The sequence below is a fragment of the Perca flavescens genome, chromosome 17, assembly GCF_004354835.1.
Source record: "Perca flavescens isolate YP-PL-M2 chromosome 17, PFLA_1.0, whole genome shotgun sequence".
NCBI lineage: Eukaryota > Metazoa > Chordata > Actinopteri > Perciformes > Percidae > Perca > Perca flavescens.
In genome coordinates this window covers 26,749,653-26,764,266 of record NC_041347.1, presented here as the reverse complement: position 1 = coordinate 26,764,266, position 14,614 = coordinate 26,749,653, and the positions used below count along the sequence as shown (strand labels likewise).

Below are 14,614 nucleotides of genomic sequence, written 5' to 3'. Positions count from 1 at the left end.
GGGGAAAACAATTTGTTTTATCCCCCAGACAAATTGTCCAGACACTTTTATTATTTTTTAGCCAAATTAAATTCCCTGGTTACCAAAGTGATGAGCAGAATGAATAACCGTCCAGTCCAGCTAAATATAGCTAAAAAAAAAAAAAAAACACTAGCAGTTCCCTTGTATTAACTAACAAACAAAAAAATGAAGTAGGAAATGAAATAGCTAGAAATGGATAAAAAGTATTTCTTTTTTTGGGGAAAGGTTTGATGAAATGAAAATAATTTACCACAATCAGTGGATGAGAACAGATTTGAAAACCATAGTTTCTTCCTTGTACTTTAACTTTAGGAGGAGGCATTTAAAAAAGCAAATTCACTGCTAAGATCAGTTAACAACTCACTGGTTACAAAAAACTAATCCTTTGATAAGATGTATGTTCATTCCCCCTGTGTACCATGGAAAGAATAACTGTTCCTTCTGAGGCAGTAATATTGGATCCAAGAGTGGCCGGGTTGGCTCAGTGGGTAGAGCAGGTGCGCGTATACTTTGAGGCTTATACCTCGACGCAGAGGTCCAGGGTTCGACTCCGACCTGCGGCCCTTTGCGGCATCTCATTCCCCCCTCTCTTTCTCTACCCTTTCATTTCTTCAGCTGTCCTGTCAATAAAGGCCTATAAATGCCCAAAAAAATAATCTTAAAATACAAATATTGGATCCAAGAAAGGAAAGGAAAACACTTGTGTGGACATAACATGTTCAGGACTTAGGAGCTTTAAAGTCTCATCTAACCACTCATTCTCTGAGTCATCTTCCCAGAACAGTCAGCTGGACTTAAACCTCTGTTAAAAAGGCCTCTACTTTGCAGCTCCTCTCACCTGACCAGCTCATCTGCGCTCTGAAATATCCTCAAACTGCCAAAAACACAGCCAGCTCCCACTCAGCGGTTTCCCCGGATGAGGTTTGTCAACTCAACCTGACGCCAATCCTTCTCAGAAACCCTTTGATCACTTTAATGCACACAGAGATGATGGCATGGGCTCTTTGGCTAGTTGTCTAATCTCCCTTCTTTGGTGTTGTTTGAAGTCCCGCAGTGATACGAAAAGAAAAAAATCCACATGGCACTCTGCACGCTATTTAGTCACAAAGTTTCCATGGCTTTGACTCGGCTGTGGGGCGAAAAGATTTCACCTTGTCTTTGTTTTGTCTTTGTGCTGTTTATCATTTATTAAATGAAGCTAAACTATGATGAACCCTAATCTTAAAGGAACCCGTTAGTGCTACCCAACCCAGTACGATACGGCGAACAGACAATAAATCATGACATTGAGTTATCATTTGGTTTGTTTCTAAACTAATGATCACAGAAGTGTACTTAAAACAACCAAAAAAAAAAAACATGATGTCTGATCTTATTGTGGATTTGTTTTTTTTTTTGGTCCTGTCCAGGTACCCTCGCATCAACAAAGAGTCGCTCCTCCCTGTGTCCACGAACTTGAGCACGAACGGGCAAAGCGCAGAAGGTTGGTACCCTCCGGGGCACGGCGACATTTACGGCAGCTTCTACAACTCGGGCCTGTTGGAACAGCTGATCGCGCAGGGCAAGGAGTACATCTTCTTGTCCAACATCGACAACCTGGGCGCCACCGTCGACCTCCACATCCTACACCACCTGGTCAGCCAGCCCAACGGCAAGCGCTGTGAGTTCATCATGGAGGTGACGGATAAGACGCGCGCCGACGTCAAGGTATGTGGAGGAGGAGGAGGTTTAAATGTATTCATACTGTCCCGATATTTACATAGTGTATACAATGGTACAACATGGATGGGATGTTCTGGCTTTGTTCCATGTAGGAGTTATTACAGCATTAGTTGTTTCTTGGTAGACATAAGATATCTCTGTACTCATACAACCACAACAAAATCGGAATATAGTAGCAGCGCAGTTGTTAAATCCAGTAAACAAAGAGATTCAGAATTCAACAGAAGTAGTCTTTTTGTGTGGAATTAATGGAGAGCGAGTTGCTGTGGGAGAAAATGATCACAGTTGTGTTTTTATGGGCTACGGTTTTGAGATATCTCTCTCTGAGATTTCTACCTCCACCCTCAATGCAATATAATTTAGTTTGTGCCGCTTAAACCTAACCTGACTCCGCCAGATGGATTGTTTCGCGTTTCCTCGGCATATCCATCTGGGAACTTTCCGTGGGAGAACTTTTTTGGGAAGGGGCGAAAATCCTGGTTAGCTGATTGGATAAACCACCTATGTTGGTGATAGACGGGCCAATTCAACCAATCAGATCAAACTCTTGCCGAAACCAGTCGGGAGAAGAGCAAAAACATCTTTTCCTCCGAGAAAAGCCTCCAGTGCCGTTTTTTGCTCTTCTTTCAATGAAGGAATACTTTCTAATTCGGATAAAACTTGCGCGATAGCTACGCTCATCTCATCCGTGGAAGCCTGAAGACTGAACAGTCGCTTCTCGTTGCGTCACACCTAAACCCGCCTCAAAACCAACGCTGATTGGTCGGTCGTTTGGCGAACGGCTCCAAATTTTCTCTATCGAAAACTGGAGCTCGCGAGATCAGGACGATCTCACGAGGCTAGCTTAAACCATTAAAAAAAAATGACATCTGTAAGATTCAAAAGCAACGCGTCTTTCCAGAGGTGTCCTCATTACTCAGCAGTTTTATTAGAACTACTTTGAAACTTCCATCTGTATGGCCAGACACTACAATAGAAAATGTTGTTTTTGTAATTTGGGTGAACTGACCCTTATTTATCACTGGAAAACAAAATCAACAAAATGGGAGGAGGTAATACTAATCTCAACACACAGCATTTAAGGAGCTGATGTGATAACATTTCACTGGAATTGTACCTCGTATGATTTATTCAAAGAGTCATTCAGGATTCAAGATTGAAAATCCTTTATTAATCACACACGGGGGAATTCACACTGTTGCAGCAGCAAGGGACGGGGGGGAGTACAAGACACAGATAAACAAACAATGAATAAATATAAGTAAAGATAATAAATAATAAAATAGAAGTATAGTTAAACGTGAGCAAGAGCTGCTGCAACAGGCTGCCCCCCCTCAGCGGTGGCATTTTCACGTCTAATGTGACAAATAAAGAACGTATCGAATTGATTGGTTGTATGATGCATCTGACTTGGTCTGGGACCCTTTAGTTAATGGACTACTGTAGATGTAAATGGCCTCTTCCACAGTAGTATTAAAGGTAGGTGAAAAAAGACTTGTTTTCATAGATTATGTTTTAATATATTTTGGAAGACTGGATTGTATTTTATTGATTGCCACATTTGTTCATTAAAAGTATTACATGTTAGGGGTTGCTTTGCTTTTGGGTCTAGCAGGGTGGAAAATTACTTAGACCAACCAAAAGTTAATGCTGTAAAGAATCCCTTTCGGCAATCATTGTTAATAAAATGCAGTGGCATTATGAAAAATGTATATTTCTGTCAGGGAAAGTTTCTGTTGCACCTTGCAGTCCATTCCTCACATACTGAGAACATTTTGTATAAATAGCTGACTCTGCTAACATGCTCACAGTGACAATGCTAACACAATGACAATGCTAACATGCAGGTACAATGTTTACCATCTTTGTTTAGCTTGTTTGCATGCTAATGTGCACTCAACAACACTAACAGTACAGCTGAGCCTGATGGGAATGTCATTAGTTTACAAAGAAGAAAAGAAAGAAGGAAGAAAATTCTCTCACACACTTGTCACCTCTGCACTGGTTTGTAGTCGACTACTATATGTGTTGAGAAAGGTCCTTGTGTCCCAAAGGTCAACACCTTGGAGTCCATTCCTCACATGCTGAGAACATTTTGTATGAATAGCTGTCTCTGATTTTCAGGGTGGCACGCTGATCCAGTATGAAGGTAAACTGCGTCTGCTGGAGATCGCCCAGGTGCCCAAAGCCCACGTGGACGAATTCAAATCGGTGTCAAAGTTTAAGATCTTCAACACCAACAACCTGTGGATCTCTCTGGCTGCTATCAAGAAGCTGCAGGAACAGAAGGCAATGGACCTGGAGGTTATAGTCAACCCCAAGGTCAGTGGAGGGGGGGGGGGGCTGAAAAATACAGTCAAGGCGAAATACCACAAACGGTACACACACTCCTCAGGCATAGCCAACACCAAATTACAGAACAATTCAGATTTTCATGGAGTAGCTTGCTTCACGTACAAACATTGCTCAGCTCAACAGTTCTAAAGCCAAAAGATGAAAATGAATGAATCTAAAGGAACCGTAAAAACAACTGAGGGAGACATAGATTAATAAAAAAAGGCAACACAAAGGAGCCTAGATAATCCCACCCTGTCACCAAAAACCTAATTTTATATGCATGATTTTATACTGTGAACTATTAGGAAGGTGTAAAATGTAGTTTTGTCTTTTAATTTTCAAATTTAAAGAGCATAATGAATCTTCTCTTTACGTGGGTAATAATTAAGTCGACCAGCCACAGTTTAATGTTTGGGACAGCAGTTTTCTTCATACATGTTATTATAATTTTGTGTTGCTAAGATAAGGGAATAAGAAAGTTTTTTTAATTGTAAAAAGGTTTAATCGTTGATTCAGATGAGCCGATGATGATCAGTAAAGGATTTGGTCCAAGAATAGAGGTAAATACCTTTTTTTTAGAAATGATGTGAAAACAAACAGACCAAAGTTACTTCTGAGGACTGGCATCTAGCACACATTACCAGCAATCATTGCTGTGAGAACATGTTCCTCACCGCTACATTAAAAAGAATTTGGTGACTAAGCCTGATTACTGTAACACCGCTTTACAACCGTGTTTTATGAGGACTACTAACATGACTCGTAACCCTGTTGAGTCAACAACAAAATAAATCCTCTATTAAAGACGTTTTCCATCTGGGAGTCAGTCAAATCTGAACCTTTAGACAGGATACGTATTTGTTGATCCAGCGGGACTTATACTTCCCGAGGATATCTTTTAACGTACTGTAGATAAATCTGCTTAAAAATCCTATAACTCCAGAGCCTACCTGGGAATCATCACGTTTTTAAGTTTTCTTAAGTATCAAAGTAATCCAGTGATAGTTGTCTGGACATACATGGGTACACTGCAAACAGGAACTACTAATGCTGAATTCTGCAAACTTGTAATGGTGCCAAAATGTAAACAAATATAGCCTTTAAAAAGAAGGGCTCAAGTTGTAGCGTGCAGCAACATTGTACTCTGTTTACAACACCCAAAGCCCATAACAAAGGGGTTGTCCTACAGAAAAGAAATGTACATGAGGCATTAGAGAGAGACAGAGACACAAGTGAGACAACACAAGCTCTTCTCCTCTGTCATCTAAATCAGACAAATACCATCAGCCTACTGAATTCTGCTCCATGGAAAGATGCTCTAGTCTTTATATGTTTCTTCCTCGTTATTCTCTTCCAGTAAAGTATGGAGCCCATCAGGGTGAAACAACTCCTAAATGTATTTTTATCAGTCGGCTGTTGAAAGCCTTGTGGGGGGCAATTCAAAGACGGGCCACACCAGGATGACTTGACTTTTTAATAGATGCTCAGGTGAAACCATTCACTTTCAATAACCCGCCAACAAAATAACGTAATCTGTTCCGTTTTACCACTACCATCCTGTCGCGTTTGACAACATAGCTGTGAATAGAGCAGAGAGATATCTGCACACTCTTCTCTACAGAGACCACCACTTCTGAATAAATCATATCTTGCGAAAAGAAATCCAAGTGTGCCGAGAATTCCTATATTTTAAAGCCCCTCTATGTGTCTGTCGTTTTGCACGGATCAACTCTCTGAGCCGTTTGTTGTTGTGCGAGGTTTTTGCATACAAAGGAGAGAAAAGGAGTTTCAAACCAATCCAGTTTTCTGGTCTGCTCTCTGGTGGCTCATCTGCTCCACTTGGACTCCAGTTTAAGGTGTGTGTGTGTGTGTGTGTGCGTGCGTGTGTGCGTGTGTGCGTGTGTAGGGAAAGTGTGTGTGTGTGTGTGTGTGTGTGTAGGGAAAGTGTGTGTGTGTAGGGAAAGTGTGTGTGTGTGTGTGTGTGTGTGTGTGTGTGTGTGTGTGTGTGTGTGTGTGTAGGGAGAGGTGTGTGTGTGTGTGTGTGTGTGTGTGTGTGTGTGTGTGTGTGTGTGTGTGTGTGTGTGTGTGTGTGTGTAGGGAAAGTGTGTGTGTGTAAGGAAAGTGTGTGTGTGTGTAGGGAAAGTGTGTGTGTGTAGGGAAAGTGTGTAGGGAGAGTGTGTGTGTAGGGAAAGTGTGTAGGGAGAGTGTGTGTGTGTAGGGAGAGTGTGTGTGTGTGTGTGTGTAGGGAGTGTGTGTGTGTGTGTAGGGTGTGTGTGTGTGTGTGTGTGTGTGTGTGTGTAGGGAGAGTGTGTGTGTTTAAGGGAGAGTGTGTGTGTGTGTGTTTAAAGGGAGAGTGTGTGTGTGTTTAAAGGGAGAGTGTGTAGGGAGATTTTGTGTGTGTGTGTGTGTGTGTGTGTGTGTGTGTGTGCGCACTTCTGAAACTTTCAAATGTAAAGCTGCCTCTCATTCTACTTTTCTTACTGAGCTTGTTTGTCCAGCTCAAGTTCATTTTCACACGTATTTTTTAAGAACGCAAAGAATTGATCCAAATTAATTAAAAGAAAAATGAGGCAGCAAAAATGTAGCTGCCTAATTTAGCATGAAGGAGAAGTTTGAGTAAGCTTGAAGCTTGATCAGTTGAATTTAATCTTTTTTTTTTTTTCCCTGATGTGGATTAGCATAATTTTAAGGCTCCATGTCTTCCCTGCGCACATTTATCCTTTATTGCCCTCCAAAGCAGACAAATTCGACGTGATGTGACTTGATGTTGTTTTGGTTGTGCTCTCTCAGAGGCAACACGCTATGCCTCTGCTCCCCCTCCCAACCCCCCATCAGTGGAGAAACAGCACCTCAGGCTATGCAAAATCTGCAACCAGCGTAATAAATTCACCGCTGAACCCCAGCCCCATTCCTGATTGCTTTCTCCGCCTATAGATGTAATTTTCCAGCCCTCGGCTACAGGATCCCACACCTGTGACGTAGCAAGTGTTATGTAACTGGTCATAACAGGGCAGAGCCGTGTGGCTTTACATTAATGTGTGGTCCCATCTGGGTAAGAGTGCGGCACTAAAAGTGCAGAGTTAGAGGGGCCCGCTCCTGTTATACACCACTGTGGACCCATGCATGTCAAAACTGTGTGCACTTGTGGTACTGAGAGGCACTTAGATTAAAAGCGTCCATGAAGTGATGGCTGTTACATAACTCCTTCTGGTAGTTATACCTGAGACCCAGATCATTAAATTCTAACACTGTTGTTATATCACTGTTGTCCTGTGAAAGCTTTCAGTCTTATTTCAGGGTATCATGTTCACCTCTGTGCTTTAGGAAAGAGTCTTCAGCCATGCGAGCAGCTCCGTAAAGGGTTTACTTAGACACAGCAGTGCTTCAAACCTAATGCTAACATGCAGGTACAATGTTTACCATCTTTCTTTAGCTTGTTAGCATGCTAATTTGCACTAAACAACACTAAAAGTACAGCCGAGCCTGATGGGAATGTCATTAGTTTACAAAGAAGAAAAGGACGAAGGAGGAAAATTCTCACACACACTTGTCACCACTTGTCACTTGCATTGGTTTGTAGTCGACTACTACATGTGTTGAGAAAGGTCAACGACCAATAAACTAATCCAAAGGTGATTTTAATTTTTTTTTCCTTTGGAAATGGATCTTCTTGGGAATCAATTCCATGCACCACAAAGGACACAAAGCAAGTGGTGTACGTGTGGCTTTCTATTCATAATGTCTTGCAGTTTTGCAGGTATTTATTCATAAACCAAAGTATTGGACAAATTCAAATGTTGACCTGATGATGGCGCTAGAGGGAAGGCCAGGGGATCACCAAAGTTATTTGGATTCATCTTCTTGGATCACACTTCCTTCATCCAATATTAGTTGAAATATGGACCAAAGTGGTGGACTGAGCGTCAGGGTTAGCATGGAAGGATAAAACTCCCTGCTGATGGGAGTGAAAACGACCACCAGGTCCTGCTTGGTTGATGTTGATGGAGAAACAGGGTTTCAACCAAATGAGACGACAAATATTTGTGATCTCAGTGAATCGGATGTTTAACCCTCCTGTTGTCCTCGGGTCAAATTTGACCCGTTTTTGAAAAAGTTTCTATATCAGAAATGTGGGTTTCTTTCAACCAAATTGTCAAAAGAAAAAACCGCGCATGGTTCAGTACAACGCTCTTCACAAGAAAATTTAATGATCAGCTCACTGCTTCCATTGAATTTGGGTGTTTTAGACAATTTTAATTATTTATTTATGCGTCTAGATTTCTAGGCTACAATTTTATAGCATTTGGAGAAAAAAAAAAAAAAAAAAAGGATAAAAGAACGTCAGAAAAAGAGCCGAAAAAAATCGACAAGAACATCTGAAAAAGTGACAAAAAAAGTGACTAAAATGTCAAAACATTTCCAAAACCTCAGGAAAAATGACAAAAAGTGTCAAAAAAGCAAAGTAGCGCGGTCGGCGGTGTTATCGGGTGATAACTCAGAAATGTTTTTTTTTTAGAATTGTGGTTTGTTTGTGTTGGATTATTTTGGTTCTTGTGGGTTTATTAATTCAGCGAGAGAATAGTAACTTCCTCTTGGTGTTATGAATCAAATGCACTAATTACAAAAAGCTTCTTGTTTTTCACATTGCTGCAGCAACAAAAAATGTAACCCTAATGTTGTCAAATTTGACCCGTTATCAAAATGTCTATATCCGAAATATGGGTTTCTTTTTAACCAAATTACCCAAAAATAACATGGATGGTTCCCTACAACGCTCTTCTCAGGTACAAATAATGATCACTATACTTTCATTAGTTTAGTCATTGAGTGTTTTCTTCAATTTTATAGCATTTGAAAAAAAATGTAAACGGTTTCTAAACAGTATTCGGACTAAACTGACATACACCAGTCTGTGATTATCCATCAACATACATTACTCTAATATTAGTCAAAATAATTCATAATTTCAGCTTTTTGACTCAAACATTTTGTATAATTTCCTTTTTTAAAAGAGGTTTATTGACCATGAATTCCAAAAATAAGTGTAACAGTAGTGGTAGTAAGTTGGTGGGTGGTGCATATACAGTACTTGTGGTAGTGGACAAAAGCGTCAACAGTCAAAAAAAAGGGACCAAAAAAAACAGACCTAAAACATTTTAAAGGAAATGTCAAAAAAGGAACAAGAATTGAAATAATAATAATAATTTAAAAAAGTGTTAATTTTCTATTTTGACCCGAGAGGACAACCAGTGCATGGTTGGCGTGAAGACAACATGAGGGTTAAAGGACCAAGGTACTTCTTCTGCAACAACCAACAGGTCTCTTCTCTTCTGTTGGTCCGTCTTTAGACGCTCGACGGCGGGCAGAACGTCGTCCAGCTGGAGACGGCGGTCGGCGCCGCCATCAAATGCTTCGACAACGCCCTGGGCATCAACGTGCCTCGCAGCCGCTTCCTGCCCGTCAAGACCACGTCGGACCTGTTGCTGGTCATGTCCAACCTGTACAGCCTGGACGCCGGCTCTCTCACCATGAGCCCCAGGAGAGAGTTCCCAACAACGCCGCACGTCAAACTGGGCAGCTCCTTCACCAAGGTAACCATGAGAACATGTTGCTCGCTCTGTGCATGTTGATGCTTGGGGGGGGGCTAGTTGTATTCTACTGAATGAGACGCTCTGTGCTGATTTTAAGGTGCTATGTGTCCTTTTTTTTTTTCGAAATGTAAAACTAAACAGCAGACATTAAAAGTTTAGTTCACCCAAATCACAAAGAATTTTTTTTAAAAATCTTAAAAGAAAAGTGGGCACCCACTTTCCTCTTCTGCTATAGAGCCACACAGGTAGTTTCAGTGGCATCTAATGGAAGTGTACAGCTTTCATTTCCTAACAACCAATCATGTCTTTTTGGAAGCTCATACTTGAAAAAAGGTCTTAAAAAATAAAATACAAAAAATATTTTTTTTATTGTGACTTAATAGTGATACGGATGGGATAAATCTACATACATACATACATACATGTGGGATTAAATAAATAAGAATTCAATTAATTCAATGTATTTATTTATTCATCATATTTACTGTATTTATGTCACTTTTGTGCCCCGATGCTATATGCTGCATTTGTGTTCTTTTCTTTGGCTTTACCAAAGAGGATAAAGATCTTTTCTTTTTTGTGATTAACAATTTTTTAGTTTAATATTTTAACAAAATACAAAACATACAGCTAATAAAGATGTTTTTCATTGTCGCCTCACTCCCTCCATCATTTTGTTTTTTTCATTAAAGTCTCTTTATCATAACATTTCAAGTTCAATCTAATCTGATGGTAGTTATATAATTACGTAATGCTAAAAGTTTACACTTCTCAAAAGTTCATTTTCTAGATGCCAGTATGATGTTTTTTGGTAATGTTGGAATAATTGGGATCTTTTAAAAAGAGGATTAAGTAGGTTTAAATGTTTTGCCAGAAGATCTACAGGGCTGAAATAATTTAAAGTGATCCTGAAAAGACTCAAACAAATGCAGTAGGTTGTTCACAAATGTCCTCGTTTGTGCGTCCGTGTTCAGGTTCAGGAGTACCTGACCCGCTTCGAGAGCATCCCCGACATGCTGGAGCTCGACCACCTGACGGTGTCTGGAGACGTCACCCTCGGGAAAAACGTGTCACTCAAGGTAAAAACGTCTTTTCACTGGAAATAAGCATCTGTCGCATACGTGATCAAAACCCAACATTAGAAACGTTCATGTCAAATCAAATTTGGTTTTTAAAAGGTTTCAAGGTAGTCTGGCTATCACCAGATCAAGCTCAGTCTTTTAAGATTGAACATTAGTCTGGGGAGTCTGCTATTTTCTACTGCACAAGAGGCCTGATCAACGGGCATATTTGAAATGACTCTGTACGCAATTGGATAGTCCCTCAACCAATCCGAGCAACGATCCCGGTGACATAGCAGCGGCAGCGGCATCAACGGGTTGCTGCGCTTCGGTGGCCGCCATGTTGAATGTAAACAAGAAGCTGCTTGGTCTATCGCCATCGTGTTAAACCCGCCAATAGCGCACCAGGTGGATAAGCCAGTTTGTGATTGGTCCCCGCAAAATTGTAACGGAAGCAGGATAGAAAAACTTACAGGTTTCAAGCCTGAGCTGCAGGGCGAAATCAAATCGCCGGCAGATCGGGCTCTAGTTTCAAGGGAATAAATAGCACAAAAATCTATTTGTATTTAATCTAAATGTACAGAAGTCTCTTCGGTTGAGAGTGACCCAGAAAGACCATCGCGTTTTTTATTCCGGCGCCCACACTGAGATACACTGTGGGAATTAAAAAGGCCACAAAGTCAGACTTTTTTCTTGTTTCCATCTCCATTTATGTGGAAGAGATGAAGTGCAAGTGGGGGAGGGCAGATGGAGAAACCAAATTACAGAGATAAAGCTTTAGATTTGACTGACCTTTCTCTGTAAATCTGAGTGACTACAATCCCTCGGGTCATGTACATTTTCAACAAGGACGTAACGGAAGCTTCCAGTGTTAATGACAGTAACTGGCCCTGCTGGCAGGTGGCTGTCATTGATTTATTGCTTTAATTAAATCCTGCCTCCCGTTCTACGTCTGACAAACAAAAACTAAACCCATCGCTCTTCCTCCTCCCAGGGCACCGTCATCATCATCGCCAACCACGGAGACCGGATTGATATTCCGGCCGGCTCCATGCTGGAAAACAAAATCGTATCTGGCAACCTCCGCATCATGGACCACTGACGCCTTTTTTCACACACAAAAATCGCCCTCACCCCGTGACCTAGTCGGCTTTATCCCAGCGATGTGACCCGTCATTTTTCACCGCATTGTTCTCCCTAAAGGGTATGTGTGATTGTATGTGCAGTGCTACTCTGCAGCTTCAACATTAGGTAGTACTTTACATGGTTGATGGCTTGTAGCTGGGATATCCTGCCCCCTGCAGGCTGTTTGTTATAAAATATAAACCTCAAATATTGTTAATAATACCCTACTTTTAGCGGTTATATTAAACAATGACTTAAATCCATGGTAGAGAGAAAAACAACAAATCAGATTCTATTTTTTATTATCTTTTAACTGTGATTTTGACTGTTCCTTTCTGCCAAAACAGACTCAAAAAAGATACTATAATAATAATAATAATAATAATAATAAATAATAATAATAATAATAATAATAATAATAATAATAATAATAATAATAATAATGATGATGTTAATTTATCATCCTCTTCATCCTCTGTGTGCTCTTTATTAGCACTGCTAATGCAATCACACAGTGTACTTACATAGAGAGGTAAAGTCATGATGAGTTTTGACCATTTATTTCAAGCACTAAGATCTCACTATCAGACTCAGCATGGTTCCACAAAATACAGTGGTGACCAGATCAGTCCAACTGAAAGAGATAACCGATATAATGTGCAGTTGTCCAGTGTCTGTACCTGGGGCTGGAGCCAACCATTGACACTCCCAGGAAGTTCAGTTTCCAGTTGATCGTCCACGCAGAAAGATTTGAACCCTTCACTGAGACACCATACCGCCCTGTGATAACTCAAATGAAAGATAAAATAAGTGGTAAAATCACTCCTAAATTTGTCTTTTTACCTCAGACGTATCATCCATTCTAGATGAACATGACTGATATGAAGCATGTTCAAGCGTCTTCAAGGCCCAATGAGGGTGGCTGTAACGTTCCTCAAATCAATACATACAGCAGACCACATGTTTGTTTGTTTTGTTCAGTTGAGGTTTCACTGGCGCTGTTTTTCATTACGGAATCTCGTTGTGCCCTTTTTTTCTTCTGCAATGTTCTACGGAAACTGGACAGGAGAATTAGTGCCAGTAGTGGATAGAAAACGTGCATTCATTTCCCTCGTTGCCTCGTCGTCGTTTGAAGCTGGCAGGTAGCATTAGCGCAGAGTGGGTTCATCGGAGAGTTTTTGCTGTCAACGGCTGCCTGCTGCATCTGAAAATGATGCTGGTGATAAGAGCGGTGGCACGGTAAAGTTGCATGCCAGAAAACCCAAACAATCAATTGAAATACGCTAAAAAGCTCCGCTGAGGTGAAGTGAGAATTCTCTGAGTGACACCTTTCACCTGCAGGTAGTCATTTGATCCATTGTTAATATAAATATTTAGAGCAGCTTTAAATGAATCCATTTTTTTTTACAGGACAATACATTAGGAATTTGCGGAACCATGCAGTAGTCAAAGGGAAATTAGTCCAGAGCAATGGCAACTAAGACTTCCACCCAATAGAGCGTCAAATAGACTTGAACTAGTTCTATCTACACCTCCAGTGTCCAGGCTAACCTTGGGCTTGTCTTGACCGAAAAGCTCCCAAGAGTTTGTGGCATAGAGGAGATGTGTGAACAGCCTGTTGTCTCTGTGCCTGTTTGGTGCCCTTTCAGTATATTTCAAAACCGTAATAATCATGTTAAAGTGAAGGCCTTTATTTGTTCAGTCCCTGTGTGACGTAGATTACGGAAAATATCACAATGTCGTGCATTATTTTTGTTTTTGTATGTTTGCTTACATTATGACCTTAATGTTGAATGAAACCGCATGCCTCACTACGGTGTCAAATCTCTCCTGTTGCCTCTGTCCATCACATGACTCAGCGTTAACTCTTCACACAAAGCAAAGACAAGAGGTGCAATACTTTTCTGAGGGTTGGTTTACACACACACACACACACAAAGTTCCAGTGTAAGAATACTTGAGATGGGTCCGACGCGCGGACCAGAAGCCTGAAAGCAATAAGTGTTGATTTGTGACGGTGACGAGGTCTCCATCCTCAGAGCTGAATAAAGTGCAATATGAAATAATGAGCTTGCATCATCTGTTGTCTCTACACCCACAATCACTGCATTCATCAATAACCTAATCCAGAACAGGAAGTCCAACAGCAAATTGTCATTTTTTACACTCAAATTCCTCCAAACACAAGATAAAAAGTACAATTGAAAGCTGTAGTTTATTTCACATCATGTCTTTGTTCATACTGTTCGTACAAAGTATGACGACATAAGTACTCAGGAAGGAAAACGATACATTTTGTATCTCCATTTAGTTTTTCAACCATCCAACATTTTAGTTTTCTGGTGTGAATGAGCATTACAGCTTCATGTGGAAGCTAATATAACATCAGTTCTGTAAATCAGGAAGAAAAAAAAAGAAGATGTAGCTTATTTCCAAACAGAACTTCCCATTACCACCCACCCAACTCCGAAACAAGAGGGGTTAACCAGAATTCAAAGTGGCTAGCTTGGAAATAAAGCAAAAAGATAAAACATGATTCTGAGATAGAGTACAGCACACATATGAAGTTAATATTACTTTGAATCTTTATTCAGAATTAGGATTTTTGGGAAGATTATAAGCCTCCTTATTAAAATACCATAATTTAAAATGTATTGTGGTAATTACAGAGGTTGAGTTTAGCTATGATTTAAGATCTGGTTAACAGAGTTGCGATTTAGACTCAACTTTTAGGTACAAATAAATGCATTGCCTTAG

General features: G+C 40.5%; 1 protein-coding gene across 2 annotated transcripts in view; it reads left to right on the top strand.

Annotated features, from left to right (window-relative positions):
* The window catches only part of ugp2b (UDP-glucose pyrophosphorylase 2b), a 43,981-nt gene extending 30,055 nt beyond the window's left edge, over nt 1-13,926 (top strand). The window contains exons 6-10 of one of the 2 annotated variants that reach the window (XM_028603612.1): nt 1,431-1,728; nt 3,868-4,065; nt 9,429-9,671; nt 10,646-10,750; nt 11,727-13,926. In XM_028603612.1, coding sequence (XP_028459413.1) covers nt 1,431-1,728; nt 3,868-4,065; nt 9,429-9,671; nt 10,646-10,750; nt 11,727-11,834 — 952 coding nt within the window. In that variant the 3' untranslated portion in view covers nt 11,835-13,926. The remainder of the gene's footprint in view (nt 1-1,430; nt 1,729-3,867; nt 4,066-9,428; nt 9,672-10,645; nt 10,751-11,726) is intronic. The other variant, XM_028603614.1, reaches the window with a different exon arrangement.
* Nucleotides 13,927-14,614: the final 688 nt, after the last annotated feature.